This window comes from Plectropomus leopardus, chromosome 19 (genome assembly GCF_008729295.1).
Source record: "Plectropomus leopardus isolate mb chromosome 19, YSFRI_Pleo_2.0, whole genome shotgun sequence".
Taxonomy (NCBI): domain Eukaryota; kingdom Metazoa; phylum Chordata; class Actinopteri; order Perciformes; family Serranidae; genus Plectropomus; species Plectropomus leopardus.
Window position 1 is genome coordinate 16,961,176 of NC_056481.1, and position 16,890 is coordinate 16,978,065.

A 16,890-nucleotide genomic window follows, 5' to 3' on the forward strand; every position below is an offset into this window, starting at 1 on the left:
ATGCCAGCCTTTCACCAAATGACTTTTGAAGCAAATTCCCGGACAAAGACATATTTCTAGTGTCAAAAAAAAAAAAAAAAAAACACGCAAAAAAAACCATGTTAAATATTATCAGAGTTTTTTTAAGTCTCGGCTCATGCAAGTTCTAAAGTTAAATGTTAAACATTATGTGAACATTATCAACAACCAAAAGCTGAGCTCTCTCCAGCACCAAACAAAGAAGACACAGACCAGGTAAACAGTAAACATGGAGGGTGCACTGCGAAGGTGCAAGAGCATTAACAAGTCAAGTCATTTTTAAATTTAAGTTGTTTTTGGTTGCAACAGTTTTGAGACCAGTTGAATCTAATCTAATGGTTATTATGATATTATTATGATATATTATTTGCATCATAATAGTGACCACATACGGTGCTTCATAAAAGCTGTTCACAGTCCAACAAGTTAAGTTTTCCAAAATGCCTCAAGTTGGGAAGAAAACTTGGCACTTTGCCTCGGGGACCAGCTGTGGTGCACCGGACTTCAACGTCTTCTCTGTAAACTTGTAATGTTACAATTTTCACTGCTTACTTTTCCTTTTTTGTTTACCCAAAGTAAACTTATTTGCACAATTTGTAGAGGCCTCTGGAGGCGCATCGTCTGTCCGTCTTTGTTGACGAAGCAGCAAGGAACAACCTGGTTTTGATTTTCCCACAGATCTGCCGGTGAGAGGAGTGGTCCCCAGCACCCAGTGCTTTGGCACAGTGACTATGTTGGCACAGGCCCAAGTTGAACACCCCCTGTCCCCCACCACCCCCTTTCCCAGGGCCCTGGGAGTGTAATACATTACTAACAAAATCCCACTTCCCATTCCTCTCAAACTTTCACACCCCTGCTCCCTCCCTCCCACGGCTGGCATGCCCCCTGAAAAGGGGATTGGGGTGACATCGTATGACTCTGTCTATCTCGTCTATTTTTCCCATCATTCCCTAAAGTATATTAGCTTCAAATTTGTTTTTTTTTTCAACATAAATCTTACCAACATTTTTAAACCAAACACCTCCATTTCTGAAAGTACATTTTCTAAAAAGGATTTTCCAATTCTAAAGTTATGCCAGACATGGCACTGTGGCAGAAACCCAGCTACCAAAACACGCTAGAAAAAAAATGCAGACCCTTTCACTGTTAAAGGGATTTAAAGGGAATAGCTGCCTATTCACACCAACATTGAGGTGATAAATATGAACCCTAAATCTGGAAAAAGCCTGGCTTGTTTGCGCCGCAGTTCTCAGCACGGCATTGAGGAGAAAGTATTCACGGGCGTGTATGTGTCTGGGTAACATGTAATGACATTATTCTCACCAGGGTGACCCCTCATTGTCACCACGCTTTCTTCTCCCGAACTCGTGAAATTGACATAAGCTTTACAAACATTCCAGGCATTTTTTTCTCAAGGCCAGATCTCTTTGGGGGCCTTTCATAGAGAAAACCACCAGTATGAGCAGCACCACCTAGTGATGGCATGAATGCGCACCATACATATGTTCTCTTGTCGAAACAAGGTATTAAGTCAGATTTAACATTAGTAGCCACTTGAAAAGAAATTAAATGTTTTAATTGAACCAGCTTAGTATCATCGATTTCTGTATGATTTCACTAAAAACTGTCATTTGTAATGTTCAGATTTAATATGCACGGGGTTTAACTATAAAACAGTGTAATTGTGAATTACCTTGTATTGTATGTTCTGATTTTGTGGCCAGTTCTCTTAATAGAGCGATGAATTAGCACTTTGGGAACGCCCGGTCTTCTGTGTCCTGTGCAGTCTGCAGAGATGTGAGATCTCCTCTTTATACCTGCAGGTAATGGTAAAGCTCATGTTAGCGCTCTAATGAAGGTGAACATTATATGACGCACAAATGAGGTGATTTCCTCACCTTCCTAGGTGGTTGTCAATATAGTCCTGCAATTCTGACACCTGCGCCTCTGCAACCGTTGCTCTGGTGATGAGAAGGGTGCGCTCCTTCTCAAAGCCAGCCTGTTTAAAGGAAGGAAATCTTCAAATCAGCAAGAAAAAAGTGTATTTCTTCAAACAAAAGCTTTGAAGCAGGTTATAAAAGTTTTTTGTGTGAAGGATGTGATTTGACAACTGAAATATTAAGGTGTGAGAGAGTTTTGTTTACCAGTGTAGAGTCCGTCATCTCCCTCAGCTGTTTCCTTATGTCCATCCAGGATTCCTCACATGCCGGCCTGATAAAGTTACATTTTCCATAACTGTTTATGACACAATACACAGCTGACCACATCTGTCGAAAATGCAAAAAATGACACTCACTTCTCATGGCTTAGATTCTGGACCGGCATTTTGGGGACAGCCACCTAGAACACAGAAGTCAAAGTGAAGGTCTTGAATCAATATAAATATAAACATGTATGTGAAATAATACATTTGAAGTGTGTAACATCTGGGCTACAACATTTTATTCCTAAAAATTGAGAACTGTTATTTTTGTTATGCTCTTTTGAAGGTCTGACTTTCATTGATTTTTTTTCTTTTTCCCATGCAAACTTCGTTTGATGAGGAGGCCGAGGCACACAATCTACTCTGAAACAATTATCTAAACTCATTAAAGGAAAAACTTTTAATTCAGAAAAATACAGGCTCTAAAGCTAATTCTTTAACAGGTTCTATTTCCTTTGTTTAACCTGCACATTAACAGACATGTAAAAACAACAAACAACATAGGATGTCACTTTAAAATTTCTCGGGCAGGTGCAGTTTCTTCCTGGAGTCCTTGCTGGCTGGAAGTTGCTGTGCTACTATGCAAATCAGCATATTTACAAAAAAGGCAGAAAATGTCTTTAAAAGCATGTCTAAAATAAAAATTAACTGCTGAAACTACTCTGACAGTAACCATGACACCCAGCCAGTAAAGATTTAATAGCATCCCATCCATCAGTGCTGCAACATGATCTGCACTCCATCTCAGCATTAAAGCATTTTGTTGCTGTATGAAACAAACTTTGAAGTCTTTTTTTTTGTTAACCGGTCACAAAACAAATGCTGTTTGGCTTTACAAAGGAAGTACCGAAACAAAGATAAATCCCCAAAGACCAAATACAACCATTCACCAGACAAAACAAAAGCAGATCAACCCATTTAAAAGCAGCCTTCTTTCTTTTGCATTACCTGCTGCCTGGCCGCCTGCAGATGACCCTCCAGCCTCGCTTTGTCCTGGCGCAGTTGCTGAAGCTCCTTCACAGTTTCATCTCTGAGCTCAGTGGGTTCCAGGTTGAAGTGGGCTTCTGGGGGTCCAGGGTCAAGACTGCTCTCTGGTTCAGCCAAGATCTGCTCCCTCTGAACCCTAAAGATCACAGTGCAACATTAAAGGCCAGTTACTCATAATGGATCAACTGGGAATTTGCTCTTAATGGCAGTGCTAGGACGCTACCCCCCCTACTTTTATCCAACAAAATCCTCTTACGTCTTAATCTTTTTATTTGTTACCTTTAAAATTAGAGCCCTAATTGAATTATTGTATTTCTTTAATGGCACTGTTGTTTATCAAAATACACATTACACTAGTGAAGTCTCACATTATATTTGAGTCATTCCAACATAGGCAATTTAATTCATAAGTAAAGAATTTATTTATGTGTATAGCTCAGTGGTTCTCAACCTGAGGGCCCGGGAACCTCTTAAAGGGTCCTGAGATAAATGTTGAGGGGGTCCAGATGATTAAATATAAGTAAACTAAAATTACTGCCTTGCAGTTGTGTGCCTCCTTCAAATGATCAACTTTTAATTTACATCCCTGTCTGTTCACACTCACATCGTACATGAAATATATAAAGAGAAGACTTTGAAGGAATTTAATAAAAAAGGTATTCAGTGTTTTTTTTTCTTTTGTCAAGATGTAAGTTATCACTATATCAACGTATATGATTCCAAATGTACAAAGTATGGTCACAATCTCCCTTTCTGTTTCTGAGTTATGATGTTGAATAAAGGCCAAAAAACGGATTTTTGCAGATCACTACGATTTCACAGTGAAGTTAAGCAAGGAGAATCACTCACATGTTCACAACTCATAGATGTGCAAGTTGTCGTGAAGGGTTACAAGTGGACATGGCTTTGTATATTATCTCTTCTTAACATACACCACGCAGTTTGAGCACAAAGTATCACCCAGATACACTACAAGGGATGTTGCAATGTGAAGAGGGGATGAGATTTGTGATTTGCCCTCTGCAAGTGAGTACAAGTCTAAGTTATTTTTTGATAACTAATTGAATTTTCTGAAGTTTTAATCATTTACTTGCAAAAATGATTAAGTTTTGTGATTTGTGCACTGCCATATTTGGAGAGAAAAAGGAAACTTCATGGACGTCAGGATGCAGTATCAATTTTGATCAATGAAAATAGGCTGGAGGCAAGTACGTGAAACTTTGACCACTCCTCTGGTGGAGCACACGTTCCAGTGAGCTGAGTCCTTAAATCCAACCCCTGGTCCTTTTTGCATATTATCCCCTCCCTCTACCCCCTTTCATGTCACTCTCCAGCTGTCTGTAATATAGGAAAAACAAAAAGAAAGAAAGAAAAAAAAATAGAGCTGGGTTGAGCATCTCTTTAAAAGAACATGCCGCTTAGCTTGTTCACTTGTGCACAGAGCAGGTTAGGAAAGACTTAAACAATATGTGTACACACTGAAAAGCAGGACATGAAAAGACATACCCATCCAAACGAACAGTAAAGCACACAGGAAGTCCCACCTGTATGCAATGAGGAGCGTATGATGGGTCTTGGTGACCTTCTGAAGTCTCTTCTTATACGAGCGAGCAGCAGATGCGAGCTGTTCCTCCCTGACTCTGTAGGATGAACGAACATCCTGGAGCATGCTGTCCACATGTGTCCTCATCTTTGAGGTCTCTGGAGGGCTTTTACCTTCTCCAACTCCATCAGTGTACTCCTAAATGAAAAGACACACAGATGGATGTTGTGTAAGAGATTGTCCCACATTACTTTATAAGACATGCTGGTGTGAACACTGCAACTCACAGTTAAGTCCTGTAAATAGCACACAAGCCTTGCACGGTATTCCTCATTCAGCTCTTTGACCTGAAGCTGCAGCTTTGAGTTCTCTTCTTCTACCTCCTTCATATGGCTCTGAGAGCACATCAGGGCCTTGGATTCAATTAACACAAACATGATTTGACATAATTCACCAATTCAACATTAATTCAGAAGTTGCACAACAATGATGGTATCGTCAATCATTTGAGGAAGTTCTGTAAAATTAGTATTCACGCTTACCGCACTCTGCTCATAGAGTTCCTGTTGGCTCTTACGGATTGCTCTCTTGTTCTCCTGCTGCTCTTTACCCATCACCACCCTGCTGACCAAACACAGGCTATACAAAAAGAGAGTAGCCACCAAAATCCACTGACAGCCACATCACAGGGACATTGCAAAGAGACCACATCACAGCAGAGAAAGCCGCAGCTTAAAATCAAAGAGGGGACCCACAGAGCAGATGCGTATGGGATGAACACAAGAGCATACATCCTGAGATGAGTTTGGCCTTTTGATGACTGGAAATGGAAAGATAATAATGTTTCATCTTAATTAAGCTTGCGCACGAGTAATGACAAACATTCACTGGCACTCACACTCTCTCCTCCAGTTTCTTCTGCTGCTCCTCGTAGCTGTTCTTCATTTTCTCCAGCATGTCTTTGATCTCATCTTGGTTTCCAAGTAGCTATGAGAGAGCATATGAATGAACAGGGAAAGGAGGTAGTTAGATGGTTTACTTATGACCATAAAACATATGTGTTGGTCACTGTTTCCAAGAAGGATACACAGTACGCTTTGTACAAAAAATACTTGCAGTTTTTTCCATAGTTTTTTGCTCCTTGTCCAAAGCTGCCAGATCCTCAACCTATTAACACAGTGATGTTATTAAATTGGAATGAACATTTGCAGGTCCAGTGTGCAGGATTTTGGGGGATATATTAGCAGAGAAGGAATATAGTTTAATAAGTATGTTTTCTTTAGTGTATAATCACACGCAAGTGAGATTTCTTGTATTTTTGTGCCTTGTTTTGGAGATAATTCAGCTACTAGTAAAAATTTGAGCACATATTAGCAGGTGATGGGCTTGCACAAACAGCCTTAGAGAAACACTGACCTGTAATGCGAAACTGCTTTGTCAGTGATCGGTTTTAATCATCTGGTCTGGAGACCAATGCAAATAATCTGGCGCTGGGTAAAAACCTCCTCAACAATGAAAACCGAAGAAATCTGGACTGGTAATCCAGTTGCAATCTCCTCAACACTACACACCACCAAATCCTAAACACTTCTCTTTTATATAAAACAATGGCAAACACAATATTTTAAACTGGAGTTTTAGTGCACGCCAAAATGAAAAGTTTTTCTGAAGTCAAAATAAAATCTGTTTTAGTGAATAATGATCTTACTTTGCCTCTAAAAACACATTCAACTTCTTGCACTACCACAGTTTTGTCCATCAGCACAAAATAACAAATTTTGTGGGAAATATCCGTGTTGGATACCCAAAGGTACAGTCAAGTCATGTTGCAATGTGGTGTATGAACTGTTTGGAGAAATGTTAGACACATGATCCTCACAAGACGTGTTTTATTTTCTCATTTTACATGTAAAAAAACAAAACATGTTCTGCTTATGTTAGAGCTGAATAACATTTTTTCTTTTAGATATCTGAGATTACACTAACATGATCTGTGTTTGGTTTCTCAACAAAACAGAATAGTTTCAATAATGATAACATTTAATCTTGGTGTGGGCTGCTACAGCAAAAGCCCCCAAAGGTCGTGGAACTATGAAGTGACATGAACTTAACTCAGGAATTAAAATCAAAAAACTTGCCTATTCATATTTGCATTTATGTTGCATCTTAAGAGCGCTGAAGGAAAACTGTCTTACCTTGACTCTGTAACGTGACATGCGGCTGATCAAGGCCCGCACCCTGTCCAGCTCGCTGTGCAGGCCCTGAGTGGTGGTCTCCACACTCTGCTGCTGCTCCTCCAGCTGCCTGCGGAGGGCGTCCTGGGCCTGGGCCAGTGCTAGCAGCTCAGCACTCAGCTCTTTACTCTGAGCCACCTCGACATCACGGGCCTCAGCCAGAGCTAGATAGTTCTTCTTCAGTGTGGTGTACTCCTCTGTCAGTTCTTGGCCGCTTTTTTCCCCCACCTTCAGACGAGCCTCAGCAGACTGGAGTTCCCTAACTAAGTTGTCTCGCCCCATCTCAAGCTCTGTTATTACACTGACTTGGTTTAATATCTAAAAGGAAGAAATACAGTGCAGCACAAACAGCTTCAGTAATTCAGGATCAAAGTGAATATAAGCATGTATAGGAGAGTTCATCCATAAAAAAATAATTTCACCCCTTTGGGTTTATTGAATCGTCTTGTCCTAAAATCCTCACAAATCAGATAAAGGCTGCATTTAACCTGTGTTTAATTACCACTACATCCCTTCAAGTGTAATCTCACCTTGTTTTTCAGCTCAAATGTCTCCTCTTCAAACTGCTCTCTCATCTTGTTTGTCTGAATTTTCTCCTCCACAAGCTCTTTAGATATCTGAAAGATGAGAGTAGCCATGGATTGATTCCTGAACAGACCTAATGGGCAAAAGCCTAGCAGCCCTAACTGTCAGGGCCCCCCGTGACCTTCACCTGCAAAGTGTCACCCAAAGAGAAACATAATGACCAGGAAGAGACTTATATACATCTTTCCCACCAAAATTAGCACATGCATGCAAGTTTTTTAAACAAGGGTAAACCCGCTGACAATAGGCTATCGACTCCTTTCCCATTGCCAGTGGGGCAGAGCTTTACACACTTCTGCTGCAGATGAGTGTGCCTTTTGTGTTTTTTTCTTTTCTTTTTTTTTTTTTTGGTATGTCTATGCGACATCACAGAGGAACCAGAGAACAGATCAACGATAGAAAGCAACATGGACACAGGTCTGTGAAAACTTTACAGCGGTTACCTAACTTATTAGCTCTTTCTTATTCAGTCTCTCTTTCAAACCCAGCAGAGACTAATTTGGATTGATATTTTAGTGCTGCTAAGGAGGAGATGAACAGTAATGACCACAAAAAGATGCAAAGGAACAAGAAAGAGACACATAATAGTTATAAAAATGGCAACAACCACAGATACAAAAAATTACCAAAAAGCCACATTTTTCAAATTACTTCAAAAAAACCCCACTATACTCAAAAATGACCACAAAAGGCAGAAAATTACCTAAATAAGCCAAATGACCTCAAAGAAGCCCAAAATGACTGTGTCTAACGCAAAACTACAAAAAGATGCATAACTACAACAAAGAGATGCAACACATACTACATACTACATATTTATGGCAGCCCCCCTCAGTGAAAATATGTGTATAAATGATCCCAGTGAACAGAAAACCACACAAAGAGGCATATTGACTGCAATAAGATGCAAAACAGCAACAACAGCAGAAAGTGGAAAAACTACCACAAAGTCTGTGTTTCTTGTTCCTATGAAGAGAGGTGGTGGGGCTGCCTTTTGCATATATGTACGAACATTGTCTCATAATCCACACACACATTCTTCTGGTTTCATACAGAACATACAGAAACATATAGTTTGTACAAACTATACATAGCTCATGAACACCACCTTCAGTTTGTCCTCTTCACTTTGCACCAGCCTGCAGGACAGGTCTGTGTTGGAGCTGGCCAGGTGGCCCAGTCTGCTCTCCAGGTAGCCCACTTTGGTGAAGAGGCGTTCAGTTTTGTCACGCAGCTGCAACTGAAGTGAATAGAAACACGTTTCCACAACGCACATTAAGGCAAATGTTTCCCTTGGATTATCCACAAGTTTGCCAGCTTACTTCAGAACAAACTACAGAGTAAAACTGTTTACCGTTGTTTACTGTTTAACTGTTAACCTTTTTGTTTAGGAGTGAAGAGTGCGTGAAATCAATGCATATGAAGAATGACAAGTGTATTTTACTTACATTTTCTTCTGTCAGAGCTTGAATTCGCTCCTGAAGTTCATCTGAAATGTTCTGGTTTTCTTGTGGGTCCATATTTATTCACTGACACTGTCAACAGCCACTTACATTACTGTATCTAACAACAATATGTTGCCATGGCTTAACAACACAAAGACTGGTATGGACACTTTGTTTGGTTTTTGCATACTTTTTCAGCTTGGATATTAACTCTAAGTTACTACTTACTTAAAGACACAAATGCTACTGTGAAATGATTTATGGTTCTTTAACAAAGCGTCTAAAACTGTACAAACTGTATGGGAACTTAGACCTATATTGCATTATTGCTTATAAATGTGTGCTTATATGTGTTTTCACAGTTTATTGTTTCAGCCTGGAAGACAAGGCCGGCCTCTCCTGTTAAATAAATGTGAGCCACTGCTGCTAATGTTAACAGCGGCCCAAGTCATTGACAGCAGCGCCATCGTGTGACTACAGTTGGAACATTATAATTTACTGGATAACATGTCACCTATATATCATTGGTAGGGACTTTATTTATCAGAATAGGGGGTGTCTGGGGTGTGATTTTTTTTAAAATATAAAAATATTTTTCTTGAGCCATGCATGACCCTCCCTCCGCCATAAAGAAAACATGTTTCACAGTTTGCGGTTATAGGAAATGGTGTGATTTTGGAGATTTGTAGAAGAAACATGCCTTTCACACCCACTTACTGGTTTTTGGAATCTGAGAGTATTAAAAAAAATACAAAATACAACCATTTAAAGTTGAATGTCCCTACCCTAAGCCTCCCCACTTATAAATAACAAACAGGGCCTATTCGTAGATGGATGACTAAACAGGCCTACCAGGCACTGGCCCAGGGGCCCAAAGCTTCAAAACCTGCAAAACGTCCCTCACATTAACAAGCACCAACCAGGAAGAGAATCAAAATCACAAAGAAGAGGAATTGTTGAGACACAAAATTACTACAAAAAGACAGAAAACCGAAAAAAGGCTCTCAATCAGTTTAAGGAGACATAAAATGACCTAAAGTGACACGAAATTAATACAAAGAGACACACACACACACACACACACACACACACACACACACGCACACACACACTGTAAGGCCTTCTGCATTTATGTGTCCGGGGGCCCACAGCCTCATAATCTAACCATGATTGTAATCACCATCAGTGATGACAATGACATCATTTAATGGTTACATAATGGGTATTGTCCAGGGAGTGACATGTTTGGATAACAATCTTGGGCAGCTTGCAAAATATGAATACCACTACTGATATAAAACCTTTCAGGCCATACAGTGCAATATCATTTTAAAACTATTTTATTATAGGAATTTAAGCAATGTATAGGAAGAATTTATTGTGATTTAAAACACATTAATTCACATGCTAAGTAGAAACTCACAAAGTTATCAAAAATAGCTGAAAAATTATTTACAGAAATATGACTTTTGACACTAAGGATACTTACAATTTATACACTGAATAAAAAAGATATTGTACCAAATGTTTGTAAACCGCATTATCAGATCTCAAGGATAAATCTACAGCAAACATCTTTTATATCAAATTCAGATGAAAGGCAAAATTCTGTGTTCAACATTTTGAAAAATAGGGTGAAGATTCAGCAGATCCAGTGAACATCTGAATGCACAACCACTGCATTAGATTGAAAAATTTAAATCAATATTTACATGATCAAATTTTCACTGTAACATACTGCAGGTCATTATACTGGTTTTTGAGGTAGGAGACACCCTGTCTTAATGAGTGAGGAAGATTTTAAATAACCTTACGTGGTCTTGGTGTAGCTTTTTCTCCTCTTGTCTCCACAGTGCTTTTCCATTTATGTGATGATCAAGTGCCCTCTAATACAAACAATTACTGTGCTCATTTTACTAATGTGACGTGTTGTTGACACTGAAAACAACTGCAAAGTCCTTCCCGGTCAGAAAAAGTGCAGACTCTTGCATATTCACACACGTGAAAATGCAAATTCTTCATCCAAATCCAAATCCATGAAAATATATTATATTGTTTAGGAGAAAAATAAAAATTGTCAGTGAGACTTATTTAAGATACATTTAAGTCCTCCTCTACTTCATCTTCCTCCTTCACAATATGCCTGCAGTCACCACGCTCCATGGGTATACCCAACTCTTTCTGCAGGGCCTCTAGGCTGGCCTGGCTAACATAGTACCTGACATTCTGCGTAGGCAAAAGCCTCTGGAGTTCCTCCAGCTTACGGTAGGCCTACAGAGGAGAGATGGAAAGGAGAACCATGAATCTGGACATATCAACAATCAAGTGACATTTCATCTCATTAAAAAAAAAAGGATAGTTACCACTTGGTAGTTGCCTTGCTGACAGTGATGCTCCACCAGGAAACCAAATGCATCTCCAATCCTGACTGCAGGGTCCAACTCCGGCTCCTCCAGCAAGGCTTCACATAACCGCACCGCCTCACCAGCATCCTCAGCATACAATCTGCAGACAGAGGAGAAAAGCTAAAACCTTAGAGGATAATCACAGCTAGGCAAGTAACAGAAAAAGGTGTCTGTTTTTAAAAAACTGAATCAGTAAGACACAAAAGAGAACAAATATGAATTATATTCTTACCTGCGTGCAAGGACAAACTTCTTTATTAATGTGACTCTGTGCTGCAGGTCAGCCAGTCTGACTTCATGTTGTCCAGTTGAAGAGTCCTTTGCTTTTGAGAGGCACTTGAAGGCCTCAGTCAAAGCATCTAAAGCCTTTTCATAGTTCTGGTAATCATCAATCTCCACCTTAACAATGGTAAACAAGGGCAGCAAACAGACACTGAAATTGCAACTATTTCAAATGACATTTCACAAGAAGTAGAATTTTGATATCTATTAGATTTTCTAAGGTTGCATTTACCCTACATAACATGTGTGTTATTTGAAACACAGACTTCTTCCAAAATGCTTATTTTCAATTCATAACCAGACAAGTACCAACAATCGACACTATGAAATGAACAGATGTTGTGTGTGGTGTATAGCTCTACCTGAGCACAGGCTTCATAGAAGCCAGCCAGCAGGTCGGGTGCCCTGCCTTTAGTGTAGAAACCAATGATTGTCTTTAAGATCTCTGGATTTTTTCGCCAGTCCAGAGACTGGAGGTAGTTGGCGGCCATGATGAAAAGCTCCTTCTGACGAGAAATAGTGGCGAAGAATACAATTTTCTCTGTGTCACCTGACTTGAGAAGCGCCCTCATGGCCTGTTTGAAAAACAAACAAAAAAAAACCCATAAGGTTGAACACTGTCATATTTTGTGCGTGTGTGAATTGCACATTACTAATGCCACATGACATCAGGCTGATGTGCAGACAGAGTAACCCCTTGTCCTTTTACCCAGTAGGGCTGGCTATTGTAAAAAATAAAACAAAATAAAATACTAGTACCAATGCCAGTATATATCAGTATGGCAATACTAATACCAATTGAGTACTTAATTCCAAACCCATAATTGGAGTGGCGTATAGCCATACTTTCAAATGTTTTGGTGACATCTCGGCATGCTGACCTACTAACTCTGTCCAGGAAACCACCAACATCACCACACCACAGACAGTTGTAGCAGCTGCTGTGGAAGTGTGAGCTCCATGCTGGGAACTCAGCTGCACTCATACAGCGACAGGGCTAACTTTTAGCATCACATGGCAAATGTTACCTAATGGTTATTACAGCTTCGAAAACAGAGTTGAGCCGTTTCGGTATTGTTGTGAGCTTGTTGGGACTGCTCAATGGCTCTTAGTTGAACGTTAGCTCTTGCTCTCGAGCTAACCGGGCAGCAAAAGAAAGTTTGTAATCTGGTGGGGGAGTCAGGATGATCTAGGATCAGACCCCAGACACAAAAGGATTGAATACAGGTATTGTTTGACTGTACTACTTGGTATTGAGCTATTTCAGTCAATAACTTAAAAGTATCCTGCCCTATCACCCAGATACCTGCAAGATGTTCTAAGCTTGCAGAGAACCCATACAGCTTTTATACGCCACAGTATTACCTTGAGCTTGTTGCCCGCCTGTGTGTATTTTTTGGTGGCCAGGTGGTAATTGCCCTGACGCATGCAGCAGTCTGCTATCCTCTCCAGCAGCTCTTTTCGAGCCTCTTCAGACAAGTCTTTTGAATCAGTCACAGTCATTCTCACTGCCAGCTCCTCTGTGATCGTCAAGCTTTGGGTCACACACAACTCCAGAGCTTGATGGTACTTTGTTCAAGAACACACAAATGAAAAGACACACATAAGTAATCACATGTGAACTGATATTTTCATATATGGGTAAAAATGTGTATAGGTACCTTTTTTGCTGCAACCAGTAACTCCACAGCCTTTTCATACTGGGAATGCGTGATGAAGAAGTCAGAGCAGCGTGCCAGGAGGGCCGGGTCAGAGTACTCATTCAGATCCTCTGCGATCAGCTGAAGTGCAGAGAACTGCTGGGTGGCAAAGGCCAACTCCAGAGCTTTGGAGACATAACCAGCCTACAGTGGAGGAATCAGAAAAAAAATACTGCTGTGACAAAGATTTCTCCTGACTTTCAATATATGGTGTAATACTTCCCCCTTGTGGAAAGAAATAGAATGCAGCAAACTGAATGAAACTTCAATCATTCATAAAAAGCAGACATCTGTTATGAAACCTTGTGGTAGAGTGAGACAGCTCGGTCCATATGGGTGCCTTTCTCCTCATAGTAACAGGCAGCCTCCATCATGTCTTCTGCATTACTGAGCAAAGCCAGGTTCATCAGCTGATCATCCAGACCATTCTCCTGTTTAGACACAATACACACACCATCAACCTGCTGAGGGAAAGACTAAAAGCACAGCATCAACAATGAAAATATTTACATTATGCAACATTTCTGCAGATGAATAACATGATAAATAATACTCTTAATACCTGTATGTTAGGTATTAATTTAAAACTAAAGATGGGCAGTTCATAGTGGAGTTCTGTACCTTACAAAGTCGTATGGCGTTGTTGTAGGCCTGGGCTCGTGTGTAGAAGTGGACAGCCTGTCTGATATCATCATGGCCCTCATAGTGTCTGGCCAGGTGGTATGATGCTGCTCTGTCACCTGTATCATTGGCTATCTCGGATGCCTGGGATAATAAATCAATACATTTTCACATCTATGGACTGCTCATTATATTAATATTGTTACTTTCTGTTTATTATGTTTCTACGTACCTATACTGCAAAGGCAAAAGACCTTAACTTTATTTTGGTTAAAAATAACTTTTTGGAACATTTATGTCCTGCTCTATTATCGTGACATATAATCCGTGTCTCCTGTGTTGGAGATGGTGGGTTGTGTTTGTCTTTAAGGAGCAGTGTGTAGGATTTAGCAACACTCCTGATTAGGATTCCTTCAGTTTTCATTGTTGTTTCATTCACTGCTAACTTAAGATCTAGGCGTTCAGGAGGACTTTTACCAGGAGTCGAATTATCAGCTGAGGCCTCTTCCTCTCCAAAACAAACGGATCAGGTGATAGAAAGTCACAAAAACACAAAATAAAGCAGTTTCATGTTACAAAATGGTGTTTTTGTGATGTTGTTCGGTTCGTCACAGAGGGGCCACTAACAACGGCGGTCGATAAGGAAATGTGAATGGCCCCGTTGAGAGCTAGTGTTTGCTTTTTCCATTCTGGGCTCACTGCAGAAACATGACAATGCAACATGGCAGACTGTGGACAAAAACCTGCTCCCTATGGAGATATAAACAGCTCATTCTAAGGTAATGAAAACACAACAATTCTTATTTTAAGGCAATTATGCACATAAAAAACATACAATATTATATTCAATTTCTGATCATACATCCCCCTAAATCCTACACACTGGGCCTTTAACTAAGAATTGTTCTGGAGAAACTCAGGCAAATTCCCATAACTTCAACCAATGTTCGCTGACTTTGTTTCATTAGGCTTACAATGCTTTGTTTACCCACACATTAAGTTCCTGCTCTTGGTGTTGCAATTTGCAATTCTGAGGGTTCAGAAAACAAATATGATTAGTTTTTGTTGTAAATCAATGCAAATATTAGTTTGCCTGATTTGATGCTGTTAATGTTAGGTGATAATGTACACTCAAAACACAATCAAAGTTATGCATTTTTAAAAACCCTGCACAGGTTTTTTAATAGTTTACATTCTATCTAGTTCATAATTATAATCATACAGTATATTTCTTACTGTGATCAACATCAAAGTGAAAGATCGAATGGAACCTAATGCATTTTTCCTTGGCATGGTCAATTATTATAATGCAGAAAGTGCAAAGACCGAGTACTTTCATTCACCTGGACACCAAAACAACTTTTAAGTAATTTTTCTCAGTTCCTCACTGTTGTGAGTTAAGGTCTCTTACCTCTGTAGGATAGTATTTTTTTTAATGAGGGTTAAATCGCTGCATTTTTCACTGTCATTTTAGAACAATTTACCTCATCTTGAAGGAAAGCTTATAATTCCAGAGCGATACCCAGAATGAGTCAAATGTAATTCTTTTCAGTAAAATACAATCTTACATGACACCCCGAATACAAACTGAGTCACCTTCTGAATGTTCCCCATGTAGCAGTGGACTCGAACCAGGGAGAGGTAATCCTGGGCACATTCATAGAAACGCAGTGCTGAATCCATGTCTGACTGGCTCTCCAGGTACTGGGCCCACCACTTATAGATGTTCCTACATGGATAAGATAGGTCTGTTGTTTAAACGTGACTCAGTGTATGCATACAGTATGAGAATCATGTGTTTTTTACACCATTAAGATACACCCTGGACTCACTTGTCTTTCATTTTGTTGACGTAGATCTCTAGAGATGATGTGTCATCCTGGAGCATTCTGGGCACTTCGACCCTGTGTGTGTCTGAATGCTCATAACTGTAACAACAAGGCTTACAATCACATACACAGAAAGACAAAAATGCTAAAAATTAAAACCACTTTATCATTTACATAAAACCACAACAGATGCCATCTTACTATACAAGGGCCAGGCTCTTGTTGCCCATGGACTCCAGGTATTTGGCATAATTGTAGTAGGTGGTGCGCAGGTGGATGCGATCGTCTTTCTCTGCTATTTCCAGAGCTTGCTGCCATTGGCCAAGAGCCTGGTAGAAATTGTTCAGCAGGTCATAGCGTTGACAGCTCTTGTACAACTTTTCAGCATCTTCCTGTGGGAGGACAGGAAAAGATGATGGAAAGATAAATGCTTTGGTCTGGAAAGTCCCGTGGACTTTGCGTGGTCCAATGCTTAGACCAAAAAAAGAGGACGTGGTATTTGTGGCCAAAGGATGTGGCATCATGCTGGATCATAGTTTTGGGGGTTATTTATAAAGAACAGAAAAACATACCCTCTATGATTTTTATCATTTGGAGTGAGGAGAAGGCCTCTCTGCCTGTATAAGCTTATATTTTCTCAATTGCATTGTCTATTACGTCCACTTTTTCTGTATTTGAGTGTTGAATGGCTGAATTAAAAAAAAAAAAATACTGCACAACAATATAAACATTTCATGTCATATTTATAATTTAAAGAAAAAGTGTGTAACATTTAGAGGGATTTAGTGACATCTGGTGGTAAAGATAGCAGGTTGGTTGTTCTCTGACGCTGTTGGCATATTGGAGACTGGTCACTAGCCCAGCACCTGCTAATGTGTGCTCACCTTTTCTCTCTGATAACTTAAGATCCAGTTGATTAGGAGGTTTTGACCTGGAGGTCTTATCCTCTCCAAAATAAACAGATCTGGTGATTTAAACCAGTAAAAAACACTGAATAAATCAGTCTTTTTCTGATGCTTTTGTCATGGAGGGGCTGCT

At 39.9% G+C, this 16,890-nt stretch overlaps 2 protein-coding genes across 2 annotated transcripts in view; both read right to left on the reverse strand.

The window, feature by feature from the left end:
• Positions 1 to 1,403: 1,403 nt before the first annotated feature.
• Positions 1,404 to 9,090, reverse strand: ccdc78 (coiled-coil domain containing 78). Its single transcript, XM_042507394.1, is given in 16 exon segments — positions 1,404 to 1,466; positions 1,468 to 1,490; positions 1,771 to 1,835; positions 1,917 to 2,017; positions 2,163 to 2,229; positions 2,315 to 2,358; positions 3,170 to 3,344; positions 4,753 to 4,949; positions 5,039 to 5,164; positions 5,294 to 5,372; positions 5,650 to 5,738; positions 5,868 to 5,918; positions 6,947 to 7,303; positions 7,516 to 7,602; positions 8,679 to 8,810; positions 9,019 to 9,090. Coding segments are annotated over 16 exon segments (1,728 nt in total).
• A 1,158-nt stretch (positions 9,091 to 10,248) lies between these two features.
• The window catches only part of ift140 (intraflagellar transport 140 homolog (Chlamydomonas)), a 31,396-nt gene continuing 24,754 nt past the window's right edge, over positions 10,249 to 16,890 (reverse strand). The window contains exons 20-30 of the mRNA XM_042507297.1: positions 16,054 to 16,244; positions 15,856 to 15,951; positions 15,620 to 15,752; positions 14,024 to 14,167; positions 13,705 to 13,833; positions 13,364 to 13,546; positions 13,068 to 13,271; positions 12,065 to 12,277; positions 11,653 to 11,819; positions 11,379 to 11,520; positions 10,249 to 11,286 (exon numbers count right to left, since the gene is read on the reverse strand). Coding sequence (XP_042363231.1) covers positions 11,107 to 11,286; positions 11,379 to 11,520; positions 11,653 to 11,819; positions 12,065 to 12,277; positions 13,068 to 13,271; positions 13,364 to 13,546; positions 13,705 to 13,833; positions 14,024 to 14,167; positions 15,620 to 15,752; positions 15,856 to 15,951; positions 16,054 to 16,244 — 1,782 coding nt within the window. The 3' untranslated portion in view covers positions 10,249 to 11,106. The remainder of the gene's footprint in view (positions 11,287 to 11,378; positions 11,521 to 11,652; positions 11,820 to 12,064; positions 12,278 to 13,067; positions 13,272 to 13,363; positions 13,547 to 13,704; positions 13,834 to 14,023; positions 14,168 to 15,619; positions 15,753 to 15,855; positions 15,952 to 16,053; positions 16,245 to 16,890) is intronic.